This window comes from Eurosta solidaginis, chromosome 2 (genome assembly GCF_040869045.1).
Source record: "Eurosta solidaginis isolate ZX-2024a chromosome 2, ASM4086904v1, whole genome shotgun sequence".
In the NCBI taxonomy this organism is placed as follows: Eukaryota; Metazoa; Arthropoda; class Insecta; order Diptera; family Tephritidae; genus Eurosta; species Eurosta solidaginis.
Window position 1 is genome coordinate 136,556,966 of NC_090320.1, and position 27,682 is coordinate 136,584,647.

The following is a 27,682-nucleotide window of genomic DNA, read 5'->3' on the forward strand; positions in this document are numbered from 1 at the left end:
GGTTCAAAATTTCGAATAATAAGAAGAATGAAATGCCAAAACATTGTATATACATATATGTTCTGTCAACCAATGGTTGGGGTTACCAGAGGGGCGAAATATGTTAAAGCATTCATTTACAATTCTATAAGTGATAATCCGAGATTAACATGAGTGTTACGTATAATGGTTATACGTATTCTAAGTAATCCAGGAGTAGTTCACATATAATACAAAAGTATAAAATATGTAATAAAGTACATATTTGAACGTATAATAATTCATAAAGATACGTTTAAATTCAAAATAGGTTTAAATTCAATAGAACATATGCAATAATACATATTGAAGCGTGTAATAATTAAAAATTGTTTATAAATCCAATGTTCTTAAGACTAATTTAGGTAAAATAAAGGAGTTGGTGGTTGACGCCTGCGCCAGTCGCCAAACATTTTATTTGGAGGATATATTATCAGAGCTGTGATATTAATTTTTTTCTTGTGACATTTTTTTTAATTTCAGGTAGACTACTAAGTAACCAGCAGCACGGAATTGTTCTAACAAACGAAGAAAGGTACCAGTATTTAAAATATACCTGGCAACTTACAGAAGACTTTAAGTTTACAATGGTGAGCGAGGGAAACAAGAATCGTTATTCCCAATTAAACTGGCTAAAAAAGTATGAATGGCTAGCATATAGTAAAATTGCTGGTGGTGGATTATGTAAAATGCGCGTTCTGTTTGGTCGACGTGAAGCGAGCTCAAACGATGTGAAGTTGGGGAAATTGGTATCGGAGCCGCTATCAAAATATAAAAAGGCAATAGATGCTATAAAACACCACGAGAGCAATAATTACCACAAAGCAAACATGGTAGAATCTAAAAATTTTTTGATGGTGATGGAGGGTAAATCGGTGAATGTTTTTGAGCGAATGCGATCCCAGGAAATGGAGATCATAAAGAATAATGGTGAAAAACTAATACTGATTATAAAAACGATTATACTATGTGGAAGGGAAAACATACCGTTAAGAAGTCACAGAGACGATGGTAGTTTAGAAGCGAACAGCTCATATGAACACGGAGAAGGAAACTTCAGAGCTTTATTAAAATTCCGAGTCGATGCTGGAGACATGATATTGCAAGAACATGCTGAAAAGTTTGCTGCAAACGCGTCTTACGTAAGTAAAACAACACAAAATGACTTAATTGAATGCTGCCATCATAGCAGATGAAACAAAAGATGTTTTTGTTTGCGAGCACTTATCCATTTGTATTCGCTATTTCGATGTAGATACAAATGAAATTAAAGAAGAATTTATAATGTACGTCGAAGTAGTTGGGCTTACGGTCGAAAACATTGCTCAGCAAATTGTGAAAGCATTGGACAATTTTAATTTAGACGTAACATTCTGCCGGAGCCAGGTTTATGATGGATGAGCCAACATGAGCGGTAAACTAAAAGATGTTCAAGCACGTATTTGCACCATTCAGCCTTTAGCCGTATTCACCCACTGTGCAAGCCACCGACTGAACTTGGCTATTAGCACAGCCTGCACCGTACCCAGCATAAGAAATGCTGTAGGGGTTATTTCGAGTGTAGGCACTTTTTTTCGGGAATCTGCTCAAAGAATGCATATCTTGAGAAAAGAAATGCAATCTCATCTGCTAAAGCAAAAACAGATGTTATGGTCCACTTGGGAGATTCACCCTTGGAACATACCAGTTGGCTAGTGATAGGGAAAAAGTTAGGATTCACCCTCACTCATGTCTGCCTGGGGTGGTTAAAACAAATTTTTGTTAATTTCGCGCAGGTGGCATCGCGAAAGAATCCAATGGTGTGGAAAAATTTCCAATAACGGCAACCACCATGGTGAAACTATGCAAGGTGACAGCTGACTTGTAGTTTTTATACGATTTGACACTTCACCTTTCAGCGCAGTACGATTTTGACATTAGTCCATCGGTTCACAAAACCAAGTATATGGGAACTTTTAATGATGGCTGCAGGAATGTCACAGCGGCTACCACCTTGTATGGTTCCACCATAGCAACCACAGTTAAATCATGCCATTTAACGCGCTTTTCCATGACGCAGTCACAATAGGAGCGAACAATTTTCTTCCTAACGCCACGACGGCTTGGTGCGCCATATGAAAAATCAAAATGTAAAGTGCGTTGAAAAGTGTCGGTTGTGTTCGCGTGATGATCGTTCAATATTGATAAATTTAAAATTATTTTCCATCGCGCTTATAATTAGAATGAAATTAGTGTGTGCGGAATGTATTCATTTAAAATGTATTAAATTTGGAAAGTAATAACAACTTTAAATATGTAAGTTGTGTTCTTATGTGTATTTAAGACTTATTGTCCGTTTGTATAGCCTCAGTTTCTGTAGGAACATAGTGGAAAGTAATAACAACTTTAAATATGTAAGTTGTGTTCTTATGTGTATTTAAGACTTATTGTCCGTTTGTATAGCCTCAGTTTCTGTAGGAACATAGTTATATATATCGTCGGAGTTTGGTTTCCAATAAGCATACTAAAAATGAATGTGAAGATTACCGCGAATTTTGCATTAGAAAATGAGTTCGATAACTCTCGAAATGCTTAATTGGAGGGTTCCGCGCAGTTGTTTTAAATTGGTGTTAAAATTTACATATATTAGCAATAGAGATTACTGAGGTGCTGAAATACCACTTGAATTTAATAAAATGTTTAGAAAGCAAATGATAGACAGGGTTGCTTAATGGTCCCCCCCCCCCCCTCACTTTCAGTCAAAAAAAAAAAAAAATGTCTCATAACAACGAAAATAATGTTCCGAAATAAAATACAAAATCACAGAAACTACACCGTAAGAGAACCTCTAGTTCAAAACTGGTGCACTTCTATTGCATTCTGGATCGCTAACAGTTCGCCATCTATCTCTTTTACATTGCGATGTATTAGGAGATGGAAGTTGTCCTCACCAATATACACAAACTTCCACTTTGGAATTAGTTCTTTATTTGCACTTTTGGATATTTACGAACTAATGTAAAATTTTACAGTTCCATTGAGGATAACTTACTATTATCATGCGAAGTTAGAAGAGGCAGTTTTGCTTATATTCTTTGGTCATATGCCCCATATACTTCAGCTATGCGGTTAGTTATCTATTATTCTAATTATCAATGTTACAATTTTATTTATGAGTCAATTTTAATTACCATTTTTCAGTGCTATTTATTTTTGAATATATTTTAGCTGTCAAATTGTAAGTGTAAAGCTTTTTTTTATTCTTACACAAGTGCCTGAGCTTCATACCGAAGTGTTTTTTTGGCACTGTCATAAGAAATTCGAGCATTTTCATACGACTCAAAATTATATGTGATGGCATATGCGAGCGCTATGAAATTATTTTTTTAAGTTTGAATTTGTATCTGTGCATATGATTCGGAGCAAAACAAAACAAAAGTGCTGCAAGTGTATAGGGGTTGAGCAGCCCTGTTCTTAACGAAAACGGATTATAGCCAAATTGCCAAATAAAGCAATACATAATCCATGTAATATGTTATACGTTTTTATCGCTTATGAAACATTAACAGCATTCTTTCTTATTTCATAGCCCCACCATCGCCAAACCGCGCGCTACCACCGCCGACAGCACAACACCGCGCGCCAATACCACCTTCAAATGTACCCCCCAACCGCGCATGAACATCATCAGCGCACCGCACCGTGCAACAACAGAACAGTGACAATCAACAGGCAGGCCCACCTAAACGGCCTCCTGCACTACCAAAAGTGACAATCAAAAGGCAGTGGCCCACCTAAACAGCCTCCTGCAGTACCAATAGTGACAACAGCAAGGCAGAGGCCCACCTAAACGGCCTCCTGCACAACAACAGTGACAATCAAAAGGCAGGGGCCCACCTAAACAGCCTCCTGCAGCACCAATACTGACAACAACAAGGCAGAGGCACACCTAAACGGCCTCCTGCATCTCCAACAGTGACAATCAAAAGGCAGAGGCCCACCCAAACGGCCCCCGGCAGCATCGGCAGTGACATCATAAGGCAGAGGCCCACCTAAACGGCCTCCTACACCACCGGCTACGGCAACGACAACGAGAACACCATATAATGGGTGAGTTCGTTCCGTAATACGGACGATTTAGGAATTTAAATTTTTTTCTTTTTCTTTGAATTTAAATTTATAATTGAATTTAAACATATTTAAGCAAATAAGCTGTCTTATGATGATACTGTAGAAGAAAAACGTTTTCATTAAGTTAACATCCAAATATGTAATAAGAATTACGCCTAATTTTATGTTACATAAGACGCAAAACTTGAGGCGTGTTTAATTGCTGCTTGCAGCATATGCGCTAATTCTTTTACCTAAGGCTTAGGTTAAAATTTGTAAGTAAATTTTGCGGTTGCCAGCAACAAACAAAATTTACTTCATTAATATTTCGGCTTTGATTGCATTTGTTTAATAAAATGCAATTTTATTATAATTTTTACTCAGCATATTCTATAAGCATACATATCTATTCATAGTTGCTAGTAGAATCAACTCACGCATACTTTATCATACACTTACGTATATACATAGGCATAGAAATACATTCACCTTTTAAATATGCTTATTCTCAAGTATACAACTACTTAAAATTTGTGTGAATATGTATCAGCAACACAACATACGCACATGTATGCACAGAAATTTAAACTATTTTTTTTAAATTTGTAAGTAAATTTTGCGGTTGCCAGTAACCAAACAAAATTTACTTCATTAATATTTCGGCTTTGATTGCATTTGTTTAATAAAATTTAATTTTATTATAATGTTGCTTTAGCATATTTTATAAACATACGTACATATTTTTAGCTGCTAGTAGAATAAAACCACAAAATACCATACGATACACTTACGTATGTACATCTGCCTAACGATACATCCACCTTTTAATCATAGTTAATATCAATTACAAAACTACTCGAAATTTATGTGCATATGTATCAGCAACATAGCCTATGTAAGTGCATACACCGTAACAAACAAAAATGTATCGACTATACTTTAAGTTATTTTTGTTACTTCGCAAGTTAAAAAATACATTATAAAACAAGTAAGGAAGGCTAAATTCGGGTGCAACCGAACATTACATACTCAGTTGAGAGATATGGAGACAAAATAAGGAAAATCACCATGAAGGAAAATGAACCTAGGGTAACCCTGGAATGTGTTTGTATGACATGTGTATCAAATGGAAGGTATTAAAGAGTATTTTAAAAGGGAGTGGGCCATAGTTCTATAGGTGGACGCCATTTAGGGATATCGCCATAAAGGTGGACCAGGGCTGACACTAGCATTTGTTTGTACGATATGGGTATCAAATGAAAGGTGTTAAAGAGTATTTTAAAAAGGCGTGGGCTTAGTTCTATAGGTGGACGCCTTTTCGAGATATCGCCATAAAGGTGGACCAGGGGTGACTCTAGAATTTGTTTGTACGATATGGGTATCAAATGAAAGGTGTTAATGAGTATTTTAAAAGGGAGTGGGCCTTAGATCTATAGGTGGACGCTTTTTCGAGACATCGGCATAAAGGTGGACCAGGGGTGACTCTAGAATTTGTTTTTACGATATGGGTATCAAATGAAAGGTGTTAATGAGTATTTTAAAAGGGCCTGGACCGTAGTTCTATAGGTGGACGCCTTTTCGAGATATCGCCATAAAGGTGGACCAGGGTTACCCTAGAATTTGTTTGTACGATATGGGTATCAAATGAAAGTTGTTAATGAGTATTTTAAAAGGGAGTGTGCCTTAGTTCTATAGGTGGACGTCTTTTCGAGATATCTCCATAAAGGTGGACCAGGGGTGACTCTAGAATTTGTTTGTAAGATATGGGTATCAAATGAAAGTTGCTAATGAGTACTTTAAAAGGGAGTGGGCCTTAGTTCTATGGGTGGACGCCTTTTCGAGATATCGCCATAAAGGTGGACTAGGGGTGACTCTAGAATTCGTTTGTATGATATGGGTATTAAATGAAAGGCGTTAATGAGTATTTTAAAAGGGAGTAGGCCTTAGTTCTATAGGTGGACGTCTTTTCGAGATATCTCCATAAAGGTGTACCAGGGGTGACTCTAGAATGCGTTTGTACAATATGGGTGTCAAACGAAAGGTGCTAATGAGTATTTTAAAAGGGAGTGGGCCTTAGTTCTATGGGTGGACTCCTTTTCAAGATATCGCCATAAAGGTGGGCCAGGGGTGTCTCTAGAATTTGTTTGTAAGATATGGGCATCAAATGAAAGGTGGTTAATGAGTATTTTAAAAGGTAGTGGGCCTTAGTTCTAGGGGTGGACGCCTTTTCGAGATATCTCCATAAAGGTGGACCAGGGGTGACTCTAGAATTTGTTTGTAAGATATGGGTATCAAATGAAAGGTGTTAATGAGTATTTTAAAAAGGAGTGGGCCTTAGTTCTATGGGTGGACGCCTTTTCAAGATATCGCCATAAAGGTGGACCAGGGATTACTCTAGAATTTGTTTGTACGATATAAGTATCAAATGAAAGGTGTTAATGAGTATTTTAAAAGTGAGTGGGCCTTAGTTCTATAGGTGGACGCTTTTTCGAGATATCTCCATAAAGGTGGACCAGGGGTGACAATAGAATGCGTTTGTACAATATGGGTATCAAACGAAAGGTGTTTATAAGTATTTTAAAAGGGAGTGGGCCTTAGTACTATGTGTGGACGCCTTTTCGAGATATCGCCATAAAGGTGGACCACGGGTGACTCTAGAATTTGTTTGTAAGCTATAGGCATAAAATGAAAGGTGCTTAATGAGTATTTTAAACGGGAGTGGGCCTTAGTTCTATAGGTGGACGCCTTTTCGAGATATCTCCATAAAGGTGGGCCAGGGGTGACTCTAGAATGCGTTTGTACAATATGGCTATCAAACGAAAGGTGTTAATGAGTATTTTAAAAGGGAGTGGGCCTTAGTTCTATGGGTGGACGCCTTCTCGAGGTATAGTCATAAAGGTGGACCAGCGGTGACTCTAGAATTTGTTTGTAAGATATGGGTATCAAATGAAAGGTGTTAATGAGTATTTTAAAAGGGCGTGGGCCTTAGTTCTATAGGTGGAAGCCTTTTCGATATATAGGCATAAAGGTGGACCAGGGGTGACTCTAGAATTTTTTTGTACAATATGGGTACCAAGTGAAACGTGTTAATGAGTATTTTAAAAAGGAGTGGGCCTTAGTTCTATAGGTGGACGCCTTTTCGAGATATCTCCATAAAGGTGGACCAGGGGTGACTCTAGAATGCGTTTGTACAATATGGGTATCAAACGAAAGGTGTTAATGCGTATTTTAAAAGGGAGTGGGCCTTAGTTCTATGCGTGGACGCCTTTTCTAAATATATCGCCCTAAAGGTGGACCAGGGGTGGCTCTAGAATTTGTTTGTAAGATATGGGTATCAAATGAAAGGTGTTAATGAGTATTTTAAAAGGGCGTGGGCCTTAGTTCTATAGGTGGACGCCTTTTCGAGATATCTCCATAAAGGTGGACCAGGGGTGACTCTAGAATGCGTTTGTATAATATGGGTATCAAACGAGAGATATCGCCAAAAGGTAATGTGTTTTTACGATATGGGTATCAAATTAACGGTTAATGAGGGTTTTAAAAGGGAGTGGTGGTAGTTGTACCTATATGTGAAGGCGTTTTCGAGATATCGACCAAAATGGGGACCAGGGTGACCCAGAAAATCATCTGTCGGGTACCGCTAATTTATTTATATATGTAATACCACGAACAGTATTCCTGCCAAGATTCCAAGGGCTTTTAATTTCGCTCTGCAGAACTTTTTCATTTTCTTCTACTAAATATGGTAGGTGTCCCACACATTTTACAAAGTTTTTTTCTAACGTTATATTTTGCGTCAATAAACCAATCCAATTACCATGTTTCATCCCTTTTTTCGTATTTGGTATAGAATTATGGCATTTTTTCATTTTTCGTAATTTTCGATATCGAAAAAGGGGGCGTGGTCATAGTGGAATTTCGGCCATTTTTATAGAAATACAAAGTGAGTTCAGTTAAGTGCGTGAACTGAGTTTAGTAAAGATGTATCGATTTTTGCTCAAGTTATCCTGTTAACGGCCGTGCGGAAGGACAGACGGGCGACTGTGTATAAAAACTGGGCTTGCTTCAACCAATTTCGCCCTTTTTCACAGAAAACAATTATCGTCCTAGAATCTAAGCCCCTACCAAATTTCACAAGGGTTGGTAAATTTTTGTTCGACTTGTGGCATTAAAAGTATCCTAGGCAAATTAAATGAAAAAGGGCCCATTTTGAAATTTTCTTTTATTTTTGTATTTTGTTGCGCCATATAATTACTGGAGTTGAATGTTGACATAATTTACTTATATTCTGTAAAGATATTAACTTTTTTTTTTTAATTTGACTAAAAAAATTTCTTTTTTAAAAGTGGGCGTGGTCGTTCTGCGATTTTGCTAATTTTTATTAGGCATACTTATAGTAATAGGAGTAACGTTCCTGCCAAATTTCATCATGATATCTTCAACGACTGCCAAATTACAGCTTGCAAAACTTCTAAATTACTTTCTTTTAAAAGTGGGCGGTGCCACGCCCATTGTCTAAAATATTACTAATTTTATATTCTGTGTCATAAGTTCAACTCACCTACCAAGTTTCATCGCTTTATCCGTCTTTGGTAATGGATTATCGCACTTTTTCGATTTTTCGAAATTTTCGATATCGAAAAAGTGGGCGTGCTTATAGTCCGATATCGTTCATTTTAAATAGAAATCTGAGATGAGTGCCCAGGAACCTACATACCAAATTTCATCAAGATACCTCAAAATTTACTGAAGTTATCGTGTTAACGGACGAACGGACGGACGGACATGGCTCAATCAAATTTTTTTTCGATACTGATGATTTTGATACATGGAAGTCCTTTCCTTTATACCTGTACAACCAACCGTTATCCAATCAAAGTTAATATACTCTGTGAGCTCTGCTCAACTGAGTATAAAAATGCATACTTTAATTATATAATTTATACATAAAGACATGCAATTGCATATTGCCAACATGCAACCATACAATTGCTTACTGCATGTTGCGCTTATTTTGCCCAGTAACTAGCATTTTTATTTTTTTATTTTTTTTCGAGAAATTAATAATTAATATAACAATAAAATTTTTTTAATAGTTTATATATCTATATTATATATATATGCACATATGTACCTACCTGGGTAAATATAAGATGCAAGACATACTCTGAATCACATTAATTTAACAAAGATTTTAATTAACATAATGGTGGCCACCGTGGTGTGATGGTAGCGTGCTCCGCCTATCACACCGTATGCCCTGGGTTCAACTCCCGGGAAAGCAACATCAAAATTTTAGAAATAAGATTTTTCAATTAGAAGAAAATTTTTCTAAGCGGGGTCGCCCCTCGGCAGTGTCTGGCAAGCGCTCCGATTGTATTTCTGCCATGAAAAGCTCTCAGTGAAAATTCATCTGCCTTGCAGATGCCGTTCGGAGTCGGCATAAAACATGTAGGTCCCGTCCGGCCAATTTGTAGGGAAAAATCAAGAGGAGCACGACGCAAATTGGAAGAGAAGCTCGGCCTTAGATCTCTTCGGAGGTTATCGCGCCTTACATTTATTTTTTTTTTTTATTTATTTTAATTAACATTAAAATAAAATTACACCAAAATAAAAAGAACCAACAAAAATTATGAGACAAAATAAAATTTAATAAAATAATAAATATTATAAATAACAATAACAAAAATAAATAAATAAATAGATGTAAGGCGCGATAACCTCCGAAGTGATCTAAGGCCGAGTTTCTCTTCCAATTTGCGTCGTACTCCTCTTGATTTTCCCTACAAATTGGCCGGACGGGACCTACATGATTTTATGCCGACTCCGAACGGCATCTGCAAGGCAGATGAGTTTTCACTGAGAGCTTTTCATGGCAGAAATACACCCGGAGCGATTGCCAAACACTGCCGAGGGGCGACCCCGCTTAGAAAAATTTTCTTCTAATTGAAAAACCTTATTTCTAAAATTTTTGATGTTGCTTTGCCCGGGGTTTGAACCCAGGGCATCCGGTGTGGTAGGCGGAGCATGCTACCATCACACCACGGTGTGATACAATACAATACAATACAAGAAAATTTAACTGAATATATCAAAAATAAAATGAACTATAATAAAATAAGTTTTAATAAAATAATAGAGATTATAAAATAATAGAGATTATAAAATAATAGATATTAAAATAAAATAACATTTAAAATTAATCTAAATCAAATTAAAACAAAATTAAATTAAATTAAAGTAAATAAATACATTAAATAAATAAACACAAGAGATAAATAAGGAAATAAAATACGTAGCTACAACAAAAACAACAAACGAATAACCCAAAAACTGTAAGTATGAGTATATTTAGAAGGGCAGTTTTTTTTCTCGAAATCAACTTTTACGTTGTATTAACCGTTGAAAGGAGTATGCAACTCAGTCAATACACACACAATTAGTTGAGATTTTTTCTTTTTTGCCTTAGGTTTTCCTTATAGTATTTCAAATAAGTCCTTAGTATAGTACTATTGCTAATTTTGACTAAGTTTTCAACTATAATGAATTATAAATAAATTCTTGTAATAATGGGAATGCTGGCGTTCTCTTTTATTTATAAGGCACGTAGGGTATTCAGGTAAGGGGCCACCGAAAATTTAGGTGCGTCGGTGGCCATGGTTTTTGAGGGTGGGGATAATGCACCGGGCGTCGCAGCAACACCCGTGGCGCCCCTTTTTTATTTGTTCTAATTTTCAGCTTTTTTTTGTCATTTTGCTTTTGTGCGTTTGGTAACCGGTCATTTCCGGTTCGGTTAATTTTGTTTCCTTTTTTTGGGTTTAGTTTTTTTGAAGTTTGAATTTTAAATTTGAATGTTTTAACGGTCTGTCCGTGGCAATCGGTTCGACCGGATGTTGTTTTAGTTTGAATTATAGCGTTTTGAATGAGTTCTGCGCCTTTGACAGGTTTTTTTAAAGGCATGATATGACCTTTTTTCTGTTTATGGCGCAGGACAGCAAGGTTGCCAAGAGCCCAGCCTAGCTGACATGACTGATCTGATTTGATCAGTGTCAGTCGCTCGATTTGCTGGGTTTACAAAGTTCAAACGCACACACACACATGCACACACATATGCGCACATTTGCGTTTTTGAACGGATGCGCCTAAATGTAGGCAACGAAATTGTTTTGTTGTTTTGCGGTGTCATACGCATGCACCTAAATGATAAAGATCGGCCAGAACACAAACCGAAAGAACGGATGCACCTAAATGTAGGCAACGAAATTGTTTTGCTGTATATATGTGTGTCGGTGTGTATGTACTTAATCAACTTGTGGATTAATGTACACATAAAAACCTACCATCTGCAAAAACAAAATCGATTCATAATTAGAAGAGATATTCACAACAAATATGTACAAGGAAATTACCGGTAACATTATTAAAGGTTACAGTGACCTTTTAAGGAAACCCCGAGACAAGTTTAATATATAACAGTTCAAAATAAGTAAAATTGGTATCAGACCAGATTCTTATCAGATACACAACTGATAGGTAACAGATTTAAAACGGAAGAGCCCCATTTATGCGCCATATGTTATAGAATAACTCCGTTCTCATTGCAAATATAGAAGATATCTAGAACCTAGCTTAATTGCTGCGTTGACAGGTGCACATTTTCTTCTTTCTTCCTGCAGCTCGAACTTCCTACATCTGCTGTGGAACGTACCCGATCTATGTCCGGCAATGGACCATCATCATCGATAACACTTCCAAAAACCTTCGGGGGAGTGCCTTTATCGTTGAAACAACAACAAACACAAAAGCCTTTCCTGCTTGATGGATCACATACAACTCATGTCTCTTTTTGATTTCTCCGCTGATCAGATACACAACTGATAGGTAACAGATTTTGCAGATTCTTATCAGATACGCAGCTGATAGGTAACAGATTTTTTTTGATCGCTCGTTTAAAATCATGTTATATAATCGTATTACTGCATTAGCAAATCTTGCTAAGACCATGAAAGTATTAAGAAAAACTAAAAAGAATATTTTGTTAGTTTTGGAAATTTACAGCCACCGATTGAACTGGTTAATTATCTGAAGCCATCAATACATTACAATTATGGGTAGAAAGAAAAATACAACACAGTAACATGTGGTCAATTACGTTTAAAATTTTTATTTAATAAAAATGAATTATATAAAATATAAATTGTTTATTATTTTTTTCTTAAATGTATTACAGTAAAGTACTACTATAAGGTTTCGAAATGACCATAAGCATAAGTATCAATATGATTTTCTCGTACAATTCGCTTATCATCCATATTGCTTAGAGCTACTTTATAAATATTTTGTGTATAAAGCGTATGTAATTTAGATCTAAATGTATACATTGATGCATTATACAATTTATTTTCCAACAGACATTTTCTAAAATCACTTAAACTCAATGTAGAAGTTACACACTTTTTTATTCACTTAATTTTTTTAGTTTCATTTATATCGTTATCAATTTTAAATGAATAGTTTTTTGCTCTTAAACCTATAAACTGTTTTATTAACTTCCCATTACATTCATCCTTCATCATACCTAGAACCTTCTTATTCAACTGAGGAAAATTAAAAATATTTTCCTTTGGATATGAGGATGTATCGAAAAATTTTGAAATATCATCACGAATATCATTATAAAAGTCACCGGTTTGAATGTCATATATGAATGAAAGAGTATCCATATAATTCAAAGCAATATGATAGTTTATTGTTCTCTCGCCGCGTACGGACGTGTTTTTAATCGCTCTCATATTTTCACGTATTCTTACATTTTCTTTTACTTTAAATTGCCAAAATGGATGAATATTGTGGAAAGTGTAATAAACAATTTTCCAGAACTGGTGACAATAGTCTAGTGCGGTGTAATGGGTTCTGCAAAAGGATTTTCCACAGAACCTGTAGTGAGAGTATATCGGACTATGAAGTAAAGCTAATCAAAGCTAACCCGCATTTGCTTTACTTGTGTGAAAAGTGTGTGCACATGCCGAACAAGCTATATAATATTTTCAACGCTATTCTTGTGGCTCAAAAACAAGGTTTTGACATAATTTCCAATGCTGTTTCTAAAAAATTGGATGACTTAAAAAATCATATAATGGACTCTTTGAAGTCATCCAACAACAACTTAAATGTTGCTGAGTCATATGGTTGTCCGAATGTCAGAAATAGTGCGCTATTTATTTCTGCTCTCCCCATGGTATCCAATAACAACAACTTAATACAAAGCAACCTAATGGATTTTCCCGCTACCCCGATTGGCACGGAGTTCTCTAATTCCCCTATCGATAATCTGAGAGCTAATGCTTCATCACCTGCACCTACTACTACTCTTACATCTAAACCTGCTGCTATTATTACTCAGCCGCAAACATCGAAAATTCTCTCTACTAGTTCTACTACAAAGACAACTTCTACTTCGCCTGCATCTAAATCGACATCTAAAAACGCCTCATCTTCTAAAGTCTCTCATTCGTCTAAAACTACGTCTACATCTGGAAATACATCAACATCAATTAGTTCCAATTCTACATCTGAAACTAAATCTACTGCATCCACATCTAAATCAACTAAAGCTAACAATCATAAAAATAATTCAAATGTGCCTTCTGATAATTCCAATAAGTCTGATGCTCAAATGGTTGTCAACAATGTGACAAATACTAGTGCAGTGTCGCGCTCTGCTGGCACTGTATCATATGCAGATGCTGCAGTTAGCGCAGTTAATGCAAATGTGCCATCTGTTGATGTTTCTGACAGACAACGAAAGAGTGCATCAAAAGAAATTACGCAAAAATCGCGTGTTGTTAGTGGTAGCAATGACAATGCTGAATTAGATGTATTTGTGCGGTATAAATGGATTCATTTGTCCTCACTTAAACCATCGGTCACTGAGGAGAGTATTGTTAAATACATCTCTGATCACTTTGGCATTGCTGCTTCTAATGTCGCTTGTTTTAAGTTAGTAAATAGAGATATCGACATTAATACTTTAGTGAGAGTCGCTTTTAAAGTTCGAGTGATTGAAAGTGAATATAGCAAACTTTTCAATGCTTCTCTTTGGCCCAGTAATGTATACATTAAGCCCTTTCGTTTTTTTTTTGAAAAGATGTAGAAATTCCCGCGGAGTCATAGATTTGTCTGACACCTTTCATAATGGCCTCAATGTCTATTATCAGAATGTTAGGGGTCTAATCTTTTTCTCCGTAGTCATGAACTCTGTTATGACGTTTTGGTTTTTACTGAGACATGGTTGAAACCAACTGTGTTTAACTCTGAGATATTAGCAGATTCGTATGAGATCTTTAGAAAACACCGACGAAACAGAGTTGGTGGAGGCGTGTTAATCGCCGTACATACCAGGTTCTCTGCTGAGGAAGTGTACTTCGATGATTCTTCTGAAATCCTCTGCGTTCGAGTTAAACTTTTATCTACTTATAAAAATTTTGTTGCGTCTTATATTCCGATCCAGTCAGATATTTCTATATACTTAAAATATTCTTCTCTATTGAAATTTATATTTGCTATGTCAAGGTCTGTTGATTCTGTCTTAGTGGCTGGCGATTTTAATCTGCCCTTTGTGTCGTGGAATTTTATTAACGGAATGCTAGTTCCCACTGCTTGTAATGCTGTATTCTACGAGTTTTTAAATGACCTTGCAGACTTTGGTCTTTATCAACTTAACAGAATTCATAATAAATTTGGCAAATATCTTGATTTAATTTTTTCAGACGAACATCGAATTGTTCTGTTACTCGATGTGATCCAGTGGTATTGCCTGAGGATGTTTATCATCCAGCACTTTCAATTTACCTGGATTGTCTTAGCTTACCGGTGCGGAATACTACCGATCCGAATGCGTCTTCGCGCCGGTTTCTGTTTAGAAAGACCAATTGGTCTTTACTAATCGACGAAGTCTCTAAAATAAAGTGGCTTGAGTACGACGGAGATATTGAAGCGAGCTCCGTCCATTTTACCAACGTTTTACATGCGATATTCCGCAAATGTGTGCCTTTTTCCAAAACCTCCTCAGCATCTGCAGCTACTGCTTGGAGCTCTAGAGAACATAATTATCTAAAAAAAAAAACACGCTTCTTCAAGCGTTTCAAATTATCTGGCTCCAATAGTGACTATGCTGCATACTCCATCTTGCGCCTTAAGTACAACAGGCTACAGATAAGATGCTATAAGAATTATCTGATGAAGATTAAGCATCGGATCTCTTCCAATCCAAAAACATTTTATTCCTTCGTCAACTCCAAAAGAAAAAGTAAAGGGTTTCCTTCTGTAATGAAGTATAACGATCGGATTTCTAGTATTGACTCCGAGATTGCAAATATGTTTGCTGACTTTTTTAAATCTGATTACTCGACTGTCCCTGACTCCCCTCCGGTGGATTATCAATACATATTACCTTCACTTAACTCAGTAGGTATCTCATATATTCATACAGATGAGGTACTAAGGCATCTGGAAAGTCTGAAAATTTCCTACTCCAGTGGACCTGATGAAATACCATCTGTTGTGCTGAGAACTTGCGCTCAATTTCTTTGTCAACCCCTTACCTGCTTATTTAATGCCTCTTTGAGGCAAGGGATATTCCCTAAGAAGTGGAAGGAGTCGTTTATAATACCACTTTATAAAAGTGGGAGTAGATCTTGCATCACAAACTATAGAGGAATAGCCAAACTTTGTGCTATTCCAAAACTATTTGAATAAGTTGTCACAAATCAACTGGCTTTTGCAGTATCTTCGGCAGTGGACCTGCCACAACATGGCTTTTGCAGGGGTAAGTCCATTGTGTCTAACTTGCTGGAGTTCACAACCCCCGTATCCAATAACTTAAGGACGAACTGCGAAGTTGATGTCATTTACACTGATTTCAGTAAAGCGTTTGATAAAGTTTCCCATTCCTTACTCCTACTAAAACTCGATCGATTGGGTTTTCCATCACGGCTTCTCTCTTGGGTCTCTTCGTACTTGGTAGGTAGAAAGCAAACCGTTGTGTTTAACAATTGCTTGTCTGAATTCATCAATGTATCTTCTGGAGTTCCACAGGGCAGTCACCTTGGTCCAGTGTTGTTTCTGCTCTTCATTAATGACCTCCCAAATGTTTTGAAGCGCTGCATACCGCTGATGTACGCTGACGATGTTAAACTGGTTATGCCCATTCGCTCACCTGATGATAGTGCACTTCTTCAATTGGATCTGAATAACCTGGTTGAGTGGTGTGACGTGATCGTCATGTAACTAAATTTACCGAGTGCAAGTTTATGTGTTTTACGAGGAAACCTTTTAAAACCTATCAGTACATGATAGGCGATTATATCATTAAGCAACTCACAAACTTTACTGATCTTGGCGTTATAATGGCCCCTAAACTGGACTTCAAATTATATATCGAATCGTGTGTGAATAGGGCTAGAGGCACTTTGGCTTTCGTAAAAAGGTGGTCAAAGGAATTCAATGACCCCTATGTCACTAAAACTCTTTTTTTATCGTTAGTTAGACCTATATTGGAATATGCTTCCATTACCTGGAACCCGCGTTATCAGGTTCATAGCGAAAAATTGGAATCGGTCCAGAAGCAATTTTTGCTCTTTGCTTTAAATCATTTGCCCTGGGATCCATCAAGGAACCTACCGCCCTATTGCAGCCGGTTAAAACTTTTACAGCTGCCTTCACTACAGAGCCGTAGGGAGATGCTTGGCGTTTTATTTACATTATAAAAAAATATACACTCACTGCCTTGAACTCATAACTGCTTCAAAATCACATGTTAAACTAAATCTGTTACCTGCTCCAGTTACTTTGGGCGGGTGGCTTGGAATTGCGTCCTTTCCAACCTCCCACACATCGCAGCCCTACTCATTGTGTGTTAATATACATCAGCTGCTCGAAATCACGTCCATTCCGACAGCACTAATAATCAATAGTTACTTTGGGCGGGTGGCTTGGAATCACGTCCTTTCCAACCACCCACACATCGCAGCCCTACTATTGTGTGTTAAATATACATAAGCTGCTCGAAATCACGTCCATTCCGACAGCACTAATAATCAATAGTTACTTTGGGCGGGTGGCTTGGAATCACGTCCTTTCCAACCTCCCACACATCGCAGCCCTACTATTGTGTGTTAAATATACATCAGCTGCTCGAAATAAAGTCCATTCTGACAGCACTGATAATCAATAGTTACTTTGGGCGGGTAGCTTGGAATCACGTCCTTTCCAACCTCCCACACATTGCAGCCCTACTATTGTGTGTTAAATATACATCAGCTGCTCGAAATCACGTCCATTCCGACAGCACTAATAATCAATAGTTACTTTGGGCGGGTGGCTTGGAATCACGTCCTTTCCAACCTCCCACACATCGCAGCCCTACTCATTTTGTGTTAATATACATCAGCTGCTCGAAATCACGTCCATTCCGACAGCACTAATAATCAATAGTTACTTTGGGCGGGTGGCTTGGAATCACGTCCTTTCCAACCTCCCACACATCGCAGCCCTACTCATTGTGTGTTAATATACATCAGCTGCTCGAAATCACGTCCATTCCGACAGCACTAATAATCAATAGTTACTTTGGGCGGGTGGCTTGGAATCGCGTCCTTTCCAACCTCCCACACATCGCAGCCCTACTCATTGTGTGTTAATATACATCAGCTGCTCGAAATCACGTCCATTCCGACAGCACTAATAATCAATAGTTACTTTGGGCGGGTGGCTTGGAATCACGTCCTTTCCAACCTCCCACACATCACAGCCCTACTCATTGTGTGTTAAATATACATCAGCTACTCGAAATGACGTCCATTCCGACAGCACTGATAATCAATTCCGTTGCTCGGCATCACAGTCCATCCCGACAACTGATTCAATAATATATGTATATACATATTTTATAATATAATTTTGCTCACTATGTATGCTTGTTAATTTTATACTGTAATCCGCATTTATATTCATTCATTCATTCATATTTAGTCTAATTAATTGTAAAATTTGTAGACTAACAAATAAATAAATAAATAAATAAATATTATTTTTACATTTATCTTTGATATAATCATAATGAAAACTATACATTTTAAATTTAGAAAGTTCTAATACGGTAAAACCAATATGTATCGGTTTATTGTACAGAGTTGACACTTGTTTCAATTGAATCGCTTTTAAATGATTAGAAAATTTGCTTAGACTATGGAAATTTGGTTTTGCTATTAAGGCCCTAGCACCTAATTTTTTCCTACCTCTTCCCCCAATACTAGTATTTTCCCAATCTTGCGCTAATTTAACATCTACTCTTTTATCTACATTTTCCATAGTTTTCCCATACACAGCATTATTCAATAATTTAAAGAAATTTTTCTCAAACTTATTTGCTGCTAATGTTCTATGATAACTATTTAAATCAATATATTTTTTTTAGCCAATCTGATTGATTAAATTGTAGAATTCTATGAATTTTCTTTAATACAAGACCCATGTTTAATACATTGTTGTAAATTTCTATAATGAATAATATATTTTATTTTGCTTCTCAAATCACCAAACAACTTTGAGTTTTTCATTTAGCCAACTTTTTTATTTTCAAAACAAAATGGTAAATCATTATGAATATTGTGAGTGGTTATGGGATAATCTAAATCTACTTCTAATATGTATCCGACTAAAGAATCATCTGGTATGCTAAAAACGTCAAACTCCTCTACGTTTTCAATCCATTCAAAATTATTATGAGGGAGATATTGTGACATAGCATAACCATATAAATTATTAACATCTAAATAAATTATATAATTTGAAGACTTAGTCGCATCGTAATCACTTAAATATTTATTGTTAGTAACTGAACGCCGTTTGCAACATTGAACAATCCCGCCCCTAATTCCCGACGTTATAAAATTATGCATGTTTTCATCAGTAAACAATTCTATTCTATTCTAATTTGAGCATTGCGTCCCGTGATAATCCTGGAGATGTATAATATTGACAAGGGTCTAGTCGATAAATTCCTTTACATAATTTTCTAAAATTTTCAAAAATGTCATTGAGGAGTAGCACATCTACTTTTAGATATAATAATAAATAATCTAATAAATTGGAACAATTAAATGTTGTCCAAACATTTTGTGCATGCTGATAATAATCGATACTACACGATTCATTTGATAATTTATTAGAGAAAAGTGAACGATCAGGTAATTGTGTTTCGTTGAGACGTTCTTCTGAATCTAAGTAGTCATATGGAAAAATACCTCTTCGTTTCATTAAATTAAAGTGATGATCGTTGGGGAAATAAGCCTTTGTTATTTCTAAATCATTATTACTTAAATTAGCTAAACTGTCTAAGCTAGAAGGCATGAATCGAAATGAATGTAAAAACCTAAGTTCCATGGTATCTTTATTACTAACGCATATTATCTTTGATATTGAAATATGTAACTCTTTGTTTAAGGGAATAATATTTATATCCCCCTCTACAGATGACAACTCTTTAATAAATAAATGACAATTGTAGAGTTTAAATTGTTAATTTCTACTCTCGTTCAAATGAAAATCGAAAACAGCTGGTTCGTTTCGTTATAATTATTTATTATTGTTCGCAAAAATGTCTATATGTTCACAAAAAATGTATTTTTCCACAGCTAAAGTAAAACTATTCGTACAAAATCGTTTAGCGAACTTCGGAAAATCTCTTCTGCTTTGCACGGCCAACCATCGTTGTCCACACTACAACGCAGTCAACATTGTCTTTAATTCCAATTCTTGGAATTGGTACTTTGTACGGCGAGCTTAAGCCGGGGTCATTGGTGCCGTATGTCGTATCGCTGTATCCGTATCCCTAACGTAATCAGCTGTTTATCGTTACCACGGTAAACCAAACCCAAATTGGTTGGCTACGATACGGTTACGACCTTAGCGGCACCAATAATCGATTGCATTGATTCTCATAAGGTTGGTCGAATCAGCTGTTAAAAGGTTACCGATACGGTTACCGATAAAGCACCAATGTCTCCAGCTTTAGCGCTTACCACGTACTCCGTACTTCCTCCAGAATATAAAATTCCACTTATCAGAATTTGCACTTTGTACGGCGAGCTTAGCGCTTGCCACGTACTCCGCACCTCTACTGATAAGTGTTCTTACCGCCGATCGCAAAACGAAATGATTGAAAATTAAGAGTGCGCAGCCTTTTTATAGTCTGCGCCAGAGCAAAATTATTTTAAGGCAATCCTGTTAAGAAAAATGTTATACAATGCCAATGCAAAAGAAAGAAAGAGACAAGCATAGTTCTTCAGTTATACTACTATTACTATGGTAACGAAAGTTTTAAAGTGAAAGGAGTTGCCATACAGTTGTCTAATGAAATACTTCAAATATGTTATGCTACGTTACAGTCTCCCCCTTTGGCGTGACTAACTCGTCTCGAGGGCACGACAACACTTGTTTAATTCTTCTTGGGTCGTCTTCGTCTTTTCAAAGGCCGTACAGGTGTTGGAGACTCATCTTGATTGCCTTGACTGAATTTTGTAAGTGAGGAAGCATGGTATGTTCCCAGCAATAAATTTGGGTTTTGTTTAGAAGCGATTTCATACGACGATGAGCCAACTTTTCGGATGATAATATATGGTCCGTCCCTTTTCGGACAAATTTTGATGTGAGGTTTTTCGATGCTTGACTAAGATTATGTGTAGTGACTAGTACTTCTGTACCAAGTTCAAAGTCGTATTGAGGGCGTCTCCGCTGATCAAAGTAGTCTTTGTTTTTGTCTTGCATGTGATGTTGTGTTTCTTTTGCACGTTTCAATTCAGTGCTGATTCTATTGAGATATGGCGTAATTTGTGGAATAAAATTTTCGGACTCCACAATAGCTTTGACGTCATGTTGTACGTCATCGAGAGTGCGTAGCTCTCTTCCGAAAGTTAAGTATGCTGAAGTAAAGCCAGTACTTTGGCACCTGGCAGTATTTAGTGCGAATCTGATTGATGGTAGATTTAGATTCCACGTATTATGTTCATTGCCAACAAGTATTGCTAATTGTGTTTTGATGTCCCTATTCTTACGCTCGACGGGATTAGCTTGCGGGTGATAGACGGCTGTGAACTGTTGCTCAATTCCCATGCAATATGAAACTTTTTGCATTATGGCTGACATAAACTGGACACCATTATCAGATTTTAGTCGACGGGGAATCCCATAACGGAGAAATATTTCGTCAATTAACGTTTTTGCACAACATTCCGCGGTTGCTTCTTCTAGAGGAAAAAGTTCTGTCCATCGTGATGCTACGTCTTCGACTACCAGTATCCACTGGAAGCCATCGTGGGTTTTTGGTAGAGGACCAAACAGGTCAACCGCGACTACTTCAAATCGTTGATTGCTGCTGGTAGTTTGAAAAAGACCCATAGGTTTTAGATAAGTTGCCTTATACCTCTGACACTCTGTGCAAGCTTTGCCATGCTTTGCAATATCAGTTCGCATACCTGGCCAAAAATATCGGTTAGCAATACGATGAATGCTTCTCTCTATCCATAGTGGCCGGCAGTACACTCATTATGGTATTTCTTTAAAATTTCCTCACGTTCTTGCCGTGGTATTACCAGTTGAGCATCTTCTCTATAATCGTTAGAATAGCAGAACAATATCCCATCAAACAGCAAATAACCTCCGCTTGACCAAAATGTTAAATTATCGTCTTCAGATTCAATTGATGATATAATCTTTTTTAAGTACTCGTCTTTCAATTCATCATCCCGTATTTCTTTGGAACTCTTACGGGGAAAGTCTATTTGAAAAGCACGTAAATAGTTTTGTTCAATTTGGATTTGATCCTCAGCACTTGTCGGACGGGATAGCATATCAGCGAGGGAGTTGGTTTTCCCAGGGGTGTATTTCAATTTGAAGTTATACTGTTGAATTTGCAATGCCCAACGTGCTAGCCGACCAGAAGGTGACTTTATTGTAAGCAACCATTTTAAAGGTTGATGATCTGTTACCAAAATAATCTCAGAACCTTCGATGTAGCCGCGAAACTTTGCACATGCCCACACTATCGCTAGTGCTTCCCGTTCTGTAGTAGAATAATTTCTCTCAGCTGATGATAATAATCGGCTCGCATATCCAATCGGATGTTCATTATTTTCCTCCTCCTGGAGTAAAGCAGCTCCTAACGCATAAGCGCTAGCATCGGCTTTGATATAAAATGGCATATTGTCTTGAGCCTGTTTCAATATGGGCGCTGATGTTAAGGATTGCTTAAGTGATTCGAATGCTTCTTTTTGCCTTTCTGACCAAGACCATTTTGTATTCTTTTTCGTAAGCTCAGTTAATGGTTTCGAGATTTCGGCATAGCCACTTATGAATCTCCTGTACCATGAGCACGTCTGAATAAATGAATTTAATTCTTTAACATTTGTTGGTTCTTTTCTTTGGCTAATGGCGGCTGTCTTCTCCACATCAACACATATGCCATCAGCTGTAATAACATGACCTAGATACTTTACCTCGTCGCAATAAAGTTTACTTTTAGCATTATTTACCCGTAGGCTACATTCGTTTAATTTAGAGAGGACAATGTTAAGATCCTTGAGGTGCTCTTCAAAAGAAGACGAGCGCACGATCAAATCGTCTAGATAAACTAATAGTTGAACCTTGGGACTAGAAGCCTTAAAACGGTCCATGAGACGCTGGAAAGTTGCCGGTGCATTACGCAAACAGAATGGCATTCTTTTAAATAAAAATGTTCCAAAAGGGGTAATAAAAGAGGTTTTGTAAGAGTCTTTATCATTTACTTTTATTTGATAATAACCACTTTGCAAATCTAAAGTTGACATATGTTTAGTACTTTTTGCTGCATGTAAAATGTCATCCATACGTGGTAACGGTACGGTTACTGCATTTAGCTTCCTGTAGTGAATACATACTCAGACTCCGCCGGTTTTCTTTGGCACCATTACAACGGGGGATGCCCATGGTGATTCACCTTCCATGATAATATCAGCATCTATCATCTTTCAACTTCTGTTTTTAGCTCACGTGTTTTCGCAAAAGAAAGACGATAAGGTGGACTAAAAATTGATACATGATCACCTGTGTCAATTTTGTGTTCTGCGTACGGCGTTGATTCAGAAATGTTGCCAAATGCTTCTGAATTGGCGTGAAGAACTGCATTGAGCTCCTGCTTCTGTTCACTTTTGAGACTAATCCCATCTGTGGATTTCAACAATTTAAAATCGAATGAATCCAGTCTTACGAAGTCATCGTCGTCATCTCTTTTATTATATATCAAACTTGGAAATAGAGGTGGTCCTTTCTGCCTCTGTGGGGTTAGCGCATCGGCTGGCAGTGAATCTTTAAATATGGCTTGGATCGAACCTGGCGAATAGTCATTTCCTGGTATGTCTGGACCATAATACTCAGGATATGAAGCATGCGACTTTGGAGAAGGGTTGTTAGCTGGAATCTTGCGCTTAGGGGTAATAATACGCGCTACTTTAATGGTTTCGATCAGGTTTACTGGTACGTTTTCACCAAAATCGAATTGTTGCGTCTTCGAAATACCAATATTTCTGCCCCATGTTTATTACGAAATTTTCTTTTTCGAGAAAGTCGGCTGCAATCAACGTGCGATTACAGTCCGCCTCTGGCAGTATTATGAATTGGATGTTTAAACACCGACCGCCAATTACGATTTTGCATATAGTTGCCAAACATTCTTTCCTTGACACGATTCCATCCGCTAAAGCGATGTCACAAGTAACTTTTTCATACTTACACCCCTTGAAATCCATGACGCGTTTGAGGTTAGCGCTTGCCACACTTGTACGAGCTCCAGTATCGAAATACGCTTGTCCCGGTACACCGAACAGCTCCACATTTACCACTGGTATGTTTCTACCAACATTTACGGGGGATATTGCGTTAAAATTCACCACCTTACCAGATGACGGTTTACTTTTATTGCATACGGTACAGTTTGCGCGTGTTACGCCAGGTGCATTGCATCCATAGCATACAAACTTCGGTTTGACAGCTATTGCAGCGGCAATTGTAGCGGCATTTGCGTCAGACGTGTCAGATTTTTGCTTTTTAAAGCAAGTTTCACGCGTATGTTCCTTTTTATGGCAACAAGTGCATCGGGAAACTTGATCCTGTACCTTTCTCGAGCTTTCACGTTCGCTCAAAAACAATTCTGTTTCTCGCGCTTCTTTGAGAAGTTGCTCATATGAATTTACCTTATGTCGGCTTACTCTCTCCCGGATAAAAGCACTAAGCATGCCAAAAACCATATCGATTTGATCAGCTTCTGCTGGAGCGTTAGGTAATTGAGCGAATAATGCTCGCTTTTTCCGGATAAAGGTGTCCGTCGGTTCGCTCTTCTGCTGCTTACATTCGAATATGTCACAATATATTCTCCATGCCGGTTTTGCGGGACAGAAAATTTCGCGTAGCATGCGAACTACATCCGTGAATGTGGATACTTGATCCTTCACACCACGCAACCATTCCGCAGCATCACCCTCGAGCAACATAGGCATTCCCGTTATTGCGTCGGCGTCGTTAATTTTTTCCACCATTTTAAAAGTAGAAATCGCTGCGATGAACTCTTCGACTTTGATAGGGCTCCTCTCGCCATTGTACCGAGCTTTGCAGGTGCTAAATGTACCTACACATGTATTAGGGTTGTTCATTGACATCAGTAGCTCCTTAAATTGTTCATTAGAGAGAGACACCATTTTGTTAAAACGTGGACTTCTTCGTGGTAAAATTTTGAAGAACAAAAATTCAGCCGCTTTGTTGGGCACCAATTGTAGAGTTTAAATTGTTAATTTCTACTCTCGTTCAAATGAAAATCGAAAACAGTTGGTTCGTTTCGTTATAATTATTTATTATTGTTCGCAAAAATGTCTATATGTTCACAAAAAATGTATTTTTCCACAGCTTAAGTAAAACTATTCGTAAAAAATCGTTTAGCGAACTTCGGAAAATGTCTTCTGCTTTGCAGCGGCCAACCATCGCTGTCCACACTACAACGCAGTCAACATTGTTTTTAATTCCAATTCTTGGAATTGGTACTTTGTACGGCGAGCTTAGCGCTTACCACGTACTCCGTACTTCATCCAGAATATAAAATTCCACTTATCAGAATTTGCACTTTGTACGGCGAGCTTAGCGCTTGCCACGTACTCCGCACCTCTACTGATAAGTGTTCTTACCGCCGATCGCAAAACGAAATGATTGAAAATTAAGAGTGCGCAGCCTTTTATAGTCTGCGCCAGAGCAAAATTATTTTACGGCAATCCTGTTAAGAAAAATGATATTCAATGCCAATGCAAAAGAAAGAAAGAGACAAACATAGTTCTTCAGTTATACTACTATTACTATGGTAACGAAAGTTTTAAAGTGAAAGGAGTTGCCATACAGTTGTCTTATAAAATACTTCAAATATGTTATGCTACATTATCTTGATACGTTACACAATCATATTTAGATAAATTATGAAAAAATATTGGAATAAAATTTGATACCTGATATTCTAAATTACATTTTTTATGTGCTGGACCTCTATATTCACCAGTTAAATGGTAATGGTCTGCTATCCTATCATTTAATAAAAGTTCCATTCCACAAATATGACAAACTATATCCTCGTTTTGACGCCTAACTTGGTTGGCAGTTAATGGATGCATTCTAACTATTTTACTCAAATATAGGTGGTAAATATCTAAAACATCATCGAAAATATTTAAGAATTTATGAGCTTAACACCGGCTTTTAATAATTGAATTTCAATTATTATGTTTTCTAAGAGAAACTGAAAAGAAAGAAACATTTACTGGCATATTGCGATGGACCCATTTCGAAAACCGCCAACGTAATCATCATCAGGCAATTTTGTAATGTTATCAAAGGTTTCACCGGGATTCGAACCGTGAGTCACATGGTGAAAATGCAGCAGCCTTTAACCACTAGGCCATCCTGCTGGTATTTGTTTTCATGCTTAATTCTGTTTTTCTCATTTCTACACTAACAACACAATTGAGACATTTTGTTACAAAGCTTCTCATTCGCAACGAAGAAGGACTTTACAAGAAACATATCTACATGGCACACAAATCAATATAGAGACAAAATGTCTCAATTGTGTTGTTAATGTAGAAATGAGAAAAACTGAACTAAGCATGAAAACAAATACCAGCAGGATGGCCTAGTGGTTAAAGGCTACTGCAGTTTCACCATGTGATTCACGGTTCGAATCCCGGTGAAACCTTTGATAACATTACAAAATTGCCTGATGATGATTACGTTGGTGGTTTTCGAAATGGGTCCATCGCAATATGCCAGTAAATGTTTCTTTCTTGTCAGTTTCTCTTAGAAAACATAATAATTGAAATTCAATTATTATAAGCCGGTCTTAAGCTCATGAATTCTTATATATAAGTATAAACTGAACACACCATTAAACAAACATACATAAATATGTACAACTGAGCCCGAGTTCACAAAGCGTCTCATTCGCAACGAAAAAGAACTTTACAAAAACAAATCTACATGGCACACAAATCAATATAGAGACAAAATGTCTCAATTGTGTTGTTAGTGTAGAAATGAGAAAAACTGAATTAAGCATGAAAACAAATACCAGCAGGATGGCCTAGTGGTTAAAGGCTACTGCAGTTTCACCATGTGATTCACGGTTCGAATCCCGGTGAAACCTTTGATAACATTACAAAATTGCCTGATGATGATTACGTTGGTGGTTTTCGAAATGGGTGCATCGCAATATGCCAGTAAATGTTTCTTTCTTTTCAGTTTCTCTTAGAAAACATAATAATTGAAATTCAATTATTATAGGCCGGTGTTAAGCTCATGAATTCTTAAATATAAGTATAAACTGAACACACCATTAAACAAACATACATAAATATGTACAACTGAGCCCGAGTTTACAAAGCTTCTCATTCGCAACGAAGAAGAACTTTACAAAAACAAATCTACATGGCACACAAATCAATATAGAGACAAAATGTCTCAATTGTGTTGTTAGTGTAGAAATGAGAAAAACTGAATTAAGCATGAAAACAAATACCAGCAGGATGGCCTAGTGGTTAAAGGCTACTGCAGTTTCACCATGTGATTCACGGTTCGAATCCCGGTGAAACCTTTGATAACATTACAAAATTGCCTGATGATGATTACGTTGGCGGTTTTCGAAATGGGTCCATCGCAATATGCCAGTAAATGTTTCTTTCTTTTCAGTTTCTCTTAGAAAACATAATAATTGAAATTCAATTATTATAAGCCGGTGTTAAGCTCATGAATTCTTAAATATAAGTATAAACTGAACACACCATTAAACAAACATACATAAATATGTACAACTGAGCCCGAGTTTACAAAGCTTCTCATTCGCAACGAAGAAGAACTTTACAAGAACAAATCTACATGGCACACAAATCAATATAGAGACAAAATGTCTCAATTTTGTTGTTAGTGTAGAAATGAGAAAAACTGAATTAAGCAT

At 37.0% G+C, this 27,682-nt stretch overlaps 1 protein-coding gene across 2 annotated transcripts in view; it reads left to right on the plus strand.

Moving 5' to 3' along the window:
• The first annotated feature begins 505 nt into the window (after positions 1–505).
• Positions 506–27,682, plus strand: part of LOC137242374 (uncharacterized) — a 153,026-nt gene continuing 125,849 nt past the window's right edge. The window contains exons 1-2 of one of the 2 annotated variants that reach the window (XM_067769686.1): positions 506–1,160; positions 11,784–12,235. In XM_067769686.1, the coding sequence (XP_067625787.1) occupies positions 606–1,160; positions 11,784–11,957 (729 nt within the window). In that variant the 5' untranslated portion in view covers positions 506–605 and the 3' untranslated portion in view covers positions 11,958–12,235. Of the gene's footprint in view, positions 1,161–11,783; positions 12,236–27,682 lie in introns of those variants that run through there. The other variant, XM_067769685.1, reaches the window with a different exon arrangement.